At 38.2% G+C, this 13,262-nt stretch overlaps 1 protein-coding gene across 1 annotated transcript; it reads right to left on the minus strand.

Moving 5' to 3' along the window:
* Positions 1-2,402: 2,402 nt before the first annotated feature.
* Positions 2,403-10,480, minus strand: LOC128245968 (sushi, von Willebrand factor type A, EGF and pentraxin domain-containing protein 1-like). The gene is made up of 7 exons (XM_052964184.1): positions 9,901-10,480; positions 9,082-9,297; positions 8,466-8,645; positions 7,652-8,073; positions 3,649-7,114; positions 2,803-2,979; positions 2,403-2,431 (listed from the first exon to the last, which is right to left on the minus strand). Exons 1-7 carry the CDS (start codon positions 10,478-10,480, stop codon positions 2,403-2,405), a joined length of 5,070 nt encoding a protein of 1,689 aa, XP_052820144.1.
* Between the last annotated feature and the right edge of the window lie 2,782 nt (positions 10,481-13,262).

A 13,262-nucleotide genomic window follows, 5' to 3' on the forward strand; every position in this document is an offset into this window, starting at 1 on the left:
CTTATTTCATGTCATATAACTTTTACGTATCATCAAAAACCGTCAAAAACCAAATTTAAATAAGTGGTCGGATAATAAAAATTCGACTACACGCGTACTTTGACCAGCCCAATTGCGTTCATATCCCCGATAATGACATCAACCCCGCAATTCATTCCTTAAATAAATGCCTGTCAGTGAAAGTGGACTTTTAAGATCGTTATATATATGTTAAAATATTAGGTCTTTCACCCGACTTCAGCTGCAGTGTTTTGGAAATATATTACACAGACCATAATACGTTTAGGGAAATAGGTTTTGCTTTTGGGTGAATAGAGAATGATTAAGATCTGAGTAATTCACTGTTTAATATAAGAACGTAAAAACGCCTTTTTCAATATAAAGCAAGAACGAGTCAAATCAATTTCAATTTTAACAGTTTTTCTTTCTTTTGAATATAGGGGTCGAAGGTTTGATGCCCCGCCTAACCAATAAAAAAATACCAGCTGTCTTCTGAGAGGGACGCTAAACGGGGGTCCCGTTTGCCAGTTCTATACCCTGGCACATGTATAAAGACCAATGTAACACTCTGTTTGTGTACTATACCCTACAATCGTACTAAAACTCTCTCCGAGCCGACGCTCATGGATAGGTCATTGACGCCGTTAAATAAAACTACCACACTCACCGTGCATAGAATAACACGTAGTCATCGAAACTATACATTTGCAGATTATTTATTTGATTTAGGTCAGACATTTCAACAAATATACAATGCAAAACATACATATTCGAACAAACATTTTAATAGAATATTAAATGTTGAATTCCCAGATGCATCGTAGCGCATACACTGCCAGCGGGGAACCATATCGCAAACGGTCGCTCACGTTAGCTTACACTGCAAGCGTCGCTAGCCGCAAACACCTATACTTCGCGTTGAGTGAACTCAGCGCAGCCCGGAGTTCAGTTACCGCTAACGGTCGCTCACGTTTGCTTACACTGCAAGCGTCGCTGGCCGCAAACACCTTCACTTCGCGTTGACGTTAACGCTTACTACTACCGTTTGCGTTTTTGTTTCCCTGCTTGCAGTGTATGAGCTGTCATGGCACAGGGATACATACCGAAACAGTAAGCTAATGTCAGCGACTGTTATGATAGCCTAAATTCAGACGGATCATACTGCGTGACGCCATGCCGTCTATCGTTTACCTTTAAACAAACATCTTATTTACAAATTGGCTGTGGAAATAGTGTGTTCAACCATAAGTTTAACATTCAAGTGTTAAACTTAAGCAACACTTGTCATAATGGTATTTACTTTTCCTTTAATATAATTTAACTTAATGTAGCACACCAGGAGTCGTATTTACTTTGTTCAGTTTAAAGAAAAATTAAAATGTTTACTATATGGAAATAACCAAGAAAATTGTCTTAAGATAAACGCCTTTCAATAATTTGACTATTAAAATTAATTGTGGTTTAAAACAGGAGGTTTACACCAAGTTGAACTGAGCACAAGGATGGTTCATGCATATACATTAAAAGTTAATTCCTTAGTACAAGTTTTGCTTTATAAATATTATGTTTAGATTATTAATCTACATATCTATAAATGAGATAATACGCTTTCCAAAAGAGTAAAATATTTATAATCTTGATATTTTGAATTATTACACAAGTACATGTTTTGAATTAGAATAACATTTCTAGAGACTAGAGGAAATGATGTTCATCAACATGTTCATGAGAAAAAACTAATAGAATTGTTTTAATTGCGGTAAATCTTATTTGAGAGTAAGAGTGCATCTTTAAAGGTTGTCATCAAGAATGAGAGTTACCACCACCCCACCCCAAAAAAAGAAAGAAAAAAAGGATTTATATTGTAGTTTTAAGCATAGAGACTGAACGCAGATTTGAGACCGTTCATAAAATGGGCCCTGGGCTAATGATCCAGAATTTGATACGCTAGTTGGTTTTTAACTTTTTGTCAACCGTTTTTATTTATTATTTATCGTTTCATTTCTTTTTAACAAACAGGCGTATTTCTGCTATATCTATGCACTGTTTCACATCAAATATTTATACTCTTTTAACAAAAAATATAAACACAGACATGTTTATAACTATTCATATACTTGAAACGCATTCAGAAACCTCGGCCATTTTCCATCGAAAACAACCTCGGATGATTATGGATGGTTTATAATGTCAGAAATCTTTATATTTAACTACGCTACGATTAGATCGCGTAGAAATTTCAATTTCACAGTTAAACTTAATGACTTTACTCTTGAATCTCTTAATTATTTATGCAGTTATAATTCACCTCACTAGCAATCAATTTAAACTTAAGTATACAAAATACAAGTTAAAGCATTACAAATAATTTATACTATTATCTATAAGTTTACGAAGTACTTCTACTGATGTACCGGCATTTGAGGTTTTCCTGGATGGATAAAAGCTGAGGAGTTCCAAATGACCCGAAACGTATAATTGAAAATGATCGTTATATAATCAAACTTGATTAAGTCACTCAACATGGCATAATTTGACGCATCTATGCCGAAGGAAATGTTATTCTTTCTCTTACATCGTCTTGGTCATTTAATTCAATGTGTGTGTCATGTGGAACGGATGACACATCATATATTTTTCTTCCACGACATCTTCTTGATATAGTTTTTCTACATCTGGAAAACCGTTTATCTTTCCATATAGTTAACACATCTAAACACGCTACAGTGCCAAATATTACAGCTAATAAACCAATAGCAACTGTTCCTATAGCGGCAGACGATGCTCTCGGGTCTGACCTACTGATGAGCCTTGACTGGGCGAGTGTCGTATTGGTCACGTCGATGCTCAGGTCTTTAACGAGTTGATCTATGATCTCTTCTTGCGTCAGATTCTCCCATTCGTGGTGTTCATAACATATACAAGGCATTATGTACAGCTTCTTTGGTGACGGCGTGGTCCTTGCTTTTCCCAGGGACACTAGAAGAAGAAAAAATAAACAAACTAACATATTCTACGAAGACAACGGGGGCGTTTTCATGCCACACCCTATGGCCACGATTCCCTTCACAAATTAACTTAAAAGGAATAAAACAACCTTTGATTATGATAAATATATATATGAATAATATAAAAAAAAACAATAATTATTGTGATTAAATACTAGCTACAGTCCCCTATCAGTATTAATAAGCCTGGGAATAATTCTGGCATTTTAGCAATTGATGTGAGGCCATATGGTGTGGAAAAACAGAGCACCCTGTCCCTGTTTTAGAGACAGTAATACACCGATGAGATTCACACGCGGTTGAAAAATATACCATTTTTGGGGGCTTCGAAAAGTGATTCTGATAGCTCGTAAGCTCACGGAAGAGAGGCGGAAAATACCATGTAGAACGGTTAGGACCAATATAGATTAAACTTTTTACTTGAAGCCTGGACCCAATTTCTTAAACAATTGTATGTCGATCAAGATCAGCGCACTATTTTTTGAATATTTCAATCGTCATTTAAACACATCATGCTCTACTTATTTGTCAACAATAACCATTTGTTGATTCGTTAATTTCTCCACAATACTCTTGTTTAAATAAAAAGGGTTATGCATTTTCATTGAAGTTAAGCATTAATCAGTATTTGCTACAATACCTATACAGCCCGGCGGTGATCCACTCCAGGTGCCGTTAGCGGTGCACGTCCGAGTGTTGGCTCCATTAAGGTCGTAACCGTGTTGGCACGAATATACAGCTTGCTGTCCAAATGTCGTTCCAGTGGAAACAGCAATGTTTCCATTTGTCGGAGGGAGCAAATCCCCGCATTCAACTAGCAAGCACGATGGTGTATCAAAACTCCAAGATCCGTTTCCTTGACATGTTCTTATATGCGCTCCGGTCAGGTTATAACCCTCGCTGCAAGTATATGTAGCGTTTTGTCCAAATGTTGTCATCGAAGACGTAAAAACATTTCCATTAGATATTTCATCAGGTGTGAAGCAGTCAACAAGAGAACAAGTTGTATGTAAAGGATTATCCCATTGGCCTGTTGCGTTACAAGTAGCGTCTGGACTACCTGTCAGTAAGTATCCATCATTACAGGAGAAGTAAGCAGTTGCCTCAAACTGTGTTCCGGTAGATGTAATTACGTTACCGTTGGTTAATTTAAGTTCACCACAATCATGTATTGTGCAATTCGGTAAAGGACTGTCCCATTGGCCTGTTGCGTTACATGTAGCGTCTGGACTACCTGTCAGATAGTATCCATTATTACAGGAGAAGGAAGCAATAGCCTCAAACTGTGTTCCGGTGGATGTAATTACGTTACCGTTGGTCAAGTTAAGTTCACCACAATCATGTATTGTGCAATTCGGTAAAGGACTGTCCCATTGGCCTGCTGCGTTACAAGTAGCGTCTGGACTACCTGTCAGATAGTATCCATTATTACAGGAGAAGGAAGCAATAGCCTCAAACTGTGTTCCGGTGGATGTAATTACGTAACCGTTGGTTAAGTTAAGTTCACCACAATCACGTATTGTGCAATTCGGTAAAGGACTGTCCCATTGGCCTGTTGCGTTACAAGTAGCGTCTGGACTACCTGTCAGGAAGTATCCATTATTACAGGAGAAGGAAGCAATAGCCTCAAACTGTGTTCCGGTGGATGTAATTACGTTACCGTTGGTTAATTTAAGTTCACCACAATCATGTATTGTGCAATTCGGTAAAGGACTGTCCCATTGGCCTGTTGCGTTACAAGTAGCGTCTGGACTACCTGTCAGGAAGTATCCATTATTACAGGAGAAGGAAGCAATTGCCTGAAACTGTGTTCCGGTTGATGTAATTACGTTACCGTTGGTTAATTTAAGTTCACCACAATCATGTATTGTGCAATTCGGTAAAGGACTGTCCCATTGGCCTGTTGCGTTACAAGTAGCGTCTGGACTACCTGTCAGGAAGTATCCATCATTACAGGAGAAGTAAGCAGTTGCCTCAAACTGTGTTCCGGTGGATGTAATTACGTTACCGTTGGTTAAGTTAAGTTCACCACAATCATGTATTGTGCAATTCGGTAAAGGACTGTCCCATTGGCCTGTTGCGTTACAAGTAGCGTCTGGACTACCTGTCAGATAGTATCCATTTTTACAGGAGAAGGAAGCAATAGCCTCAAACTGTGTTCCGGTGGATGTAATTACGTTACCGTTGGTTAAGTTAAGTTCACCACAATCATGTATTGTGCAATTCGGTAAAGGACTGTCCCATTGGCCTGCTGCGTTACAAGTAGCGTCCGGACTACCTGTTAGATAGAATCCATTATTACAGGAGAAGGAAGCAATTGCCTCAAACTGTGTTCCGGTGGATGTAATTACGTTACCGTTGGTTAAGTTAAGTTCATCACAATCATGTATTGTGCAATTCGGTAAAGGACTGTCCCATTTGCCTGCTGCGTTACAAGTAGCGTCTGGACTACCTGTCAGATAGTATCCATTATTACAGGAGAAGGAAGCAATTGCCTCAAACTGTGTTCCGTTGGATGTAATTACGTTACCGTTGGTTAAGTTAAGTTCACCACAATCATGTATTGTGCAATTCGGTAAAGGACTGTCCCATTGGCCTGTTTCGTTACAAGTAGCGTATGGACTACCTGTCAGGAAGTATCCATTATTACAGGAGAAGGAAGCAATTGCCTCCAACTGTGTTCCGGTGGATGTAATTACGTTACCGTTGGTTAATTTAAGTTCACCACAATCATGTATTGTGCAATTCGGTAAAGGACTGTCCCATTGGCCTGCTGCGTTACAAGTAGCGTCTGGACTACCTGTCAGGAAGTATCCATTATTACAGGAGAAGGAAGCAATAGCCTCAAACTGTGTTCCGGTGGATGTAATTACGTTACCGTTGGTTAAGTTAAGTTCACCACAATCATGTATTGTGCAATTCGGTAAAGGACTGTCCCATTGGCCTGCTGCGTTACAAGTAGCGTCTGGACTACCTGTCAGATAGTATCCATTATTACAGGAGAAGGAAGCAATTGCCTCAAACTGTGTTCCGGTGGATGTAATTACGTTACCGTTGGTTAAGTTAAGTTCACCACAATCATGTATTGTGCAATTCGGTAAAGGACTGTCCCAATGGCCTGTTTCGTTACAAGTAGCGTATGGACTACCTGTCAGGAAGTATCCATTATTACAGGAGAAGGAAGCAATAGCCTCAAACTGTGTTCCGGTGGATGTAATTACGTTACCGTTGGTTAATTTAAGTTCACCACAATCATGTATTGTGCAATTCGGTAAAGGACTGTCCCATTGGCCTGTTGCGTTACAAGTAGCGTCTGGACTACCTGTCAGGAAGTATCCATTATTACAGGAGAAGGAAGCAATTGCCTCAAACTGTGTTCCGGTGGATGTAATTACGTTACCGTTGGTTAAGTTAAGTTCACCACAATCATGTATTGTGCAATTCGGTAAAGGACTGTCCCATTGGCCTGTTGCGTTACAAGTAGCGTCTGGACTACCTGTCAGGAAGTATCCATCATTACAGGAGAAGGAAGCAATAGCCTCAAACTGTGTTCCGGTGGATGTAATTACGTTACCGTTGGTTAAGTTAAGTTCACCACAATCATGTATTGTGCAATTCGGTAAAGGACTGTCCCATTGGCCTGTTGCGTTACAAGTAGCGTCTGGACTACCTGTCAGGAAGTATCCATCATTACAGGAGAAGTAAGCAGTTGTCTCATACTGTGTTCCATTGGATGTGTTAACGACACCGTCTGTTAAGTAAGGTTCACCGCAATCGTATATTGTGCAATTCGGTAAAGGACTGTCCCATTGGCCTGTTGCGTTACAAGTAGCGTCTGGACTACCCATCAGATAGTATCCATCATTACAGGAGAAGTAAGCAGTTGCCTCATACTGTGTTCCGGTGGATGTGTTTACGATGCCATTGGTTAAGTTACGTTCACCACAATCGTATATTGTGCATTTCGGTACCGGACCATTCCATTGGCCTGTTGCGTTGCATGTGATGGTTGAACCACCAGTCAATGTATAACCTTCGTTACAAGTATATGATGCGTTCTGTCCGAAAGCTGTCCCAGAAGGTGTAGAAACATTTCCGTTAGGTATCTGTTCGGGTGTGAAGCAGTCAACAAGAGAACAATTTATCGGAGGTCCACTCCATGTTGCGTTTAGCAAGCAAGTGCGATTGTTTTCGCTGGTGGATAATATGTAACCATAGTGACAAGTATAAGTCGCAGTGTCATTATATCCAGTACCGGTAAAGGTTACTTGTGAGTTTGATGCATTTTCGGGAATACCACATTCTTAAATAAGACCAAACGTATTGTATTAACAATCACACATTAGCTTGTATACGGAACGAACTAATATATTGCTTGGCACTTTAAAGTTTCATTATACAACGGGAATACAGGGCCGCATTTATATGATTTAAACGCACTGATCAAAACTGTTTAAAGTAAATGGAATAAGATCTAAAGGATATTGAAAGAAAAACAATTAATACATATATAAGATGCGCCTACCTGTATGAATGTGATCACATGTTGGAATCGGATGCGACCAATTACCATTTGCCAAACAAGTGCTGTGATTTGAATAACTTTCATTCAACCTAAACATAAAGTTGCATTGAAATGTTACATTGTTGCCGTATGAAGTGCCGAGGAGCTCCGCAATAGACCCGTTTACAGGCGTTGGAGGTGGACCGCAATCCACTATGCTGCAATTAGGTTTCAAATTATCCCACGACCCGTTAACCTGACAGGTTCTAATAATGTCTCCAATACTGTTAAAGCCTTCGTCACACACGTAATATATACTGTAGGGATGCCGTGTTCCATTAGGGGTCAACACAGAACCGTTTGTTATAGTTTCCACTTCGCCGCAATCTCGCCCTAAACACAGTGGCTCGGGATCACTCCATAACTCCGTAATCAAACATGTCCGGTAAGCATCTGTGGTCGACATGTTGAAATCCGGCAAACACTCATAAAATGCGAAATCGCCAGGCCGTGAACCATTTACCGTTATATTTGCACCGTACTGGATTGGCGGTATACACTCTGAAAATGTATCATAGCGTATAAAGTATGGTCAGTGTTTGTGATAAAACCTACCATTGTGCGCGGATATCAAACGAAAAAGTAATGTTGAAACGAATGTTCGATGATGTAATTATACAGCAAAATATGAACATTTGAACCACAAAACGATGAGCAACACCGACTTTATAATATTGGCCACACAACTTGATCAGTCTCTATTAAACACACGTTTCATCCAAAGTTTGAATCAAAACATGCTTGAAATTGAGTTATCATTTAAATTAAACTTCAAGGAATCTGTTACTTAGTTTGAAACTGAAAAAAGGACCTATATACTAGTATATGTATAAAACCAACTATTTACAACAACATTCAACGTCAACTTGCAATTAAATAACAGAGAATCTCACCAGGTATTTCACACGTTATATTACGACCTGTCCACTCCAGACTTGTTTTGCATGTTCGTGGACCGCCTGGTTTCGGTATAAGACCTGGATCGCAAGCGACTTCGTATTTACTTCCAACCAACGTACTGTTGTCCAACAGTATAATCATTCCGTTCATAGTAATTGGGGGTGAAGGACAAGCTGTACAAAAATAAAACATATATATATAAATATATGCAACCATGCTCTTGTCGAGTAATAAAACATATACATTTACAGTATACAGTATGACTATAGCAGTCTTTGTTCGATTGTCACAGCAACAGTAAGTGCAACACTGTCCAGAAATCAGTATTTTGAAACGAAGCAGGTGTTATTTTATATAAAATGCATATTGATATAATGAATTGGTGAATTTTGGAGTTTTTATTGTCAGTGTTACAAATGCGTTCACATGTATGTTACGTACACATTGGGCGGGGGGGGGGGGGTCCAAACGTATACCTATTTTAGACAAATTAAAACAGTACGTATAATACCAAATAATATTAATTTAATTTTTTTCGACGCGTTATAAACAGAACCTCGTGCTAGGAAAAGATGCTGCATATTATTGAACCACCACATATAAACTAACCTTCCTTAACACATTCAGGGGCCGGATCTTCCCAGCCGGTCGGTGTACACATTCTGTACGCATTGTCGCCGGAAATCATATATCCATTGTGGCAAGTATACAAAGCAGAACTCTGGTAGGTACTGCCGTTTTTGACTTGCACGTTCCCATTATCAACGTTTCCAGGATTACCGCAATCATGAATTTCACACTTAGGATCAGAAGAGTTCCAGGTCCCTGTTTGTTTTAAATTTGAAAACAGGCATTAAAGCTGCACTCTCACAGTCATTTCAGCTCATATGGGGCATCTATGCCTTTAATTTAGTCATAATAAGATAACCAACAATAAAACAGATCTCAATTGTTTAGAAAACTGCCGAAAATTATTTTTAGTGTTAGTAACGCGTTTAACCATTGAACATTAATTTTTGAGCGTAAATATAAATTCTGCAATTTGCCCTTTTGTCAGCAGTCATATATCACTGCTTTCCAGACATTTACGCAAAGATTAGCTCATTGCAAGACAAAAATGTCAAAATAATTAATATGTTAGAGTGCAGCTTTAAATATTTCAACACTTGCGAACAAATAGCAATTAATTCTAAAAAGTGTGTATATCAATTTATTTTCCATTTACCCGATGCTTGATAATATCATTTTGAAACCCTCAAAATAAATAAATATAAAAACTTCAACTCGTGTTCTTATCAAAACCGTCCCACCGTGTTTTATACGTATTTGAGGCTCAAACCTTAGGCAATCGTCTAATGAAAGGGTTGTATGCACATACAATCGCAAAGTATCTGTTAGGTTTAAAGTAACTATGCAATATCTCTTTACCGTCGGCTTCACATATTCTAGACGCGTCTCCAGCCAGATCGTACCCTGTTGCACAACTGTATTTAACGATTTCGCCGAATGTTGTTCCGTTCGTATCGTCCACAAATCCGTTAACAGGTAAAGTAACATTCCCACAATCTTTAACGACACAGATCGGTGGTTTGGAGCTCCATTCTCCTCCATGAAGACACTGCGTAGTAGCATTTCCGGTGAGGTCATATCCGGGAAAACATGCGTAAGTTGCTGTTTCTCCAAAAGTTGCTCCATCGGGAGTATCTACATATCCACTTGTTATGTTGTTCAAGGAAAAACAGTCGTATATGGAGCAATTCGGTTCGGGGTTATCCCATTGACCTGTTGCGTTGCACGTAGCGTTTGGACTACCAGTCAGATAATATCCATCTCTACATGAAAAATATGCAGTTGCTCCGTATTCCGTTCCTGATGAGTTGTATATGCTTCCGTCAGCTGGAATCTCTAGATTTCCGCAGTTGAATTTGGTGCAAAGGGGAGTTGAACTGTTCCATTCTCCAGACGCCTGACACGTAATGTTAGCACTTCCAGAAATGTAATATCCCATTATGCAAGAGAACTGTGCTACAGATCCGTATATATTTCCAGTTATGTCGTTGCGCAAGCCATTTGTTGGGACTATAAGTTCTTGGCATTGTACTGCTGAACAGCTTGGTGCATTATTCCCTATCCACACCGTACCATTGCAAATATTTGTGACATTGTACGATAATTGATATCCTTCCTGACACTGGTAGGTTAAGACATCATTTTCATTAGTCCCCGTATAATTCGCGTATCCATTAGTAATATTGGTTGGAATTTGGCAAGTTGAAACTGAAGCAATATGGAAAAACATCGCTTATAAATCACAATACATAAACATATTACAGTGAAAAGTAAGTAACATCTTGACCTTGACCCCGTATAAAAAGCACATCTTCACATACGCAACCTTCATACCAACTTTCAATACTATCAATCAATTCTTACTTAAGTTATTGGGCGGAAACCATTTTTCTATTTTTAATAGGAGTGACTTTGACTTCGACCCCTGCCCCATCAAAAGCAATCCAAAGCTAGTTATTCTTGAAAGCTACCTACACATCGACTTTCATCAATATCCATCATTTCTTAATTCAGTTAATGGGCTAAAACCAATGTTCTGTTTTTAGTTACAGTGACCTTTACGTTGGCCACAACCCCTCAAAAGCAACCCCAAGCTAGCTCTTAACATAAGTTTGACACCCGCCCGCCCGTACGCCAACCCCGCCCAACGATATCCCAATTCTAATCTGGTTTCCATGAAAACTTGATAAAAACATATAAGCTTCACTAGAGCCAGTATCAATTTGAAAACAATAAATAAGAAAAATAAGTTGCATTGACTATGATGTGTACTTTTACAAAAAGGTATAAAAATATGGATGTTGCCATGAATATAAACGAATACACGTTTTTTGTTTCATTTTAAACATGTGCGATGAAAGTCAGTGTTACCGTCATGACAGACCCGTTCGTAGATCATATGGTTTACATCAGACGTCAAAGCACAATCTGGCGTACATGTATTCAATACCGAGCAGTTGCGAGGGGTACCAAAATAATATTGCAAAGTTCCTGTAGTCCCCAGCTCTTCAAATTGTCGAAGGCAATCGTCCATATCGACGACAGGTGCAAAAGTATGATCGAAAGTAAATGTTCCGGAAAGTTTTGTACCGTTAGAAGATGAAAGTGTGTAATTAAAGCAACCTGGAAAGAAAACGAAACCACTAGATTTGCATTTAGATAATGATGCCAAAAAGGATTTCCCCACCGGACGAATACAATCATTATATCGCGAAATATATATGATTTACATTTTTTTTCATAATATTGGCAATACTTAATGTTAAATGAATAACTTTATTAAGCAATAATTGGAACGTGCATGCATAAATTGTATACATTTATAAGTATTAAGGATGCAAACGAATATTCGATCGAACGTTTAATATTCGAATGTCAAAATCGGTATTCGAATATTCGATGCTTTTTGTTTGGTAAGTATAATAATAAACCTTTTTCCTACAACTGTGATGTTGTATATATTGGCTTTTCTTGTTTTTACAACGATTTGCCCCTAATGCCAGAGGCGTGATGACACTATACACGCGTCATATATTAATTAGGGACACATAGTCGGAGACTATAAACAGTACCCGTAATTTTACAAAAACTGGCTATAAGACAAGTGACATCAAACAACTTTCAATTATTTTCGGTAAATTCTAAAGACCATTAATATATAATATACGAAATCGGCAACTAAAGTGGTGTCATGACTGCCAATTTAGCTGTGCAATATTGCTGAAATCGCCTTAATGATATGGATGACATGTGCTAGTTATTTGCTGTTTTCCATGTTTCGATATAACGTTCGTGCTTTGAAATGTAACTGTATAGAATAGCAAATTAAGTAAGCGTTGTACAATAGATGAGTCAAAATTCAGGGTTATTTTCGTTTTATTATTTATCTTATTTCCGAGTAGGTTTGGTTTTTCCATAGTTATATTTAGTTGATGTCAATCCCAGAACCACCTCCCCTCGGCCTATAGAACGACCCGTTTGGTGCGTCATGACATTCAACCAGGAATTACGATCTTCGCCTTTTTCAGTGGAATAGAAATTTTCGTTTTAATTTGTTTAAAAGCTATTGCTTTTTTTAGATTGTTTTTGTAAATGGGGAATTTCATTGCTAATGTTTGCAAAAATCAGGTCCGTCGCGTATACCGACTACGACGAAGAAGGGTTAAAATGCCTCGGCTATTACTAAAGCAAACAATAACAGTAGTTTACTACACTTCTTATACATTCATATTGGTAATCGAATATTCGAATATTCGATCGAAAGAATTAACGAATATTCGAATATCAATTTTGCCATTCGTTTGCATCCCTAATAAATATATGTTGTCACTAATGATTGCAATACCACTTTTAAGTTAACATTCATTACATTGTTCACAACCATTCGCGCATTCATTACCTGAGGCACATGTTCGATATTTTGAATATTGTACATCTTGTCCATTTTGTTGTCCATTTTGTCCGTCTTGCCATGATTTTACTATTCCATCGCAAGTATGACTGAAACACTGGTTTGCATCGTCTCTTGCTGGATAATCAGACAGATTTCAAAATCTATAATCTAATTGAAATGGACAACCATAATCGATCATTGAATCGGGATATTTGTAACTAAATACATGTATTGGTATGTTAATACCCGTTATAATTAGAATAACAATTTCGATGCCATATACATTTCACAATTGCCTCAAAACTTTTCAATATATAACGTAATGATA

This window comes from Mya arenaria, chromosome 9 (genome assembly GCF_026914265.1).
Source record: "Mya arenaria isolate MELC-2E11 chromosome 9, ASM2691426v1".
In the NCBI taxonomy this organism is placed as follows: Eukaryota; Metazoa; Mollusca; class Bivalvia; order Myida; family Myidae; genus Mya; species Mya arenaria.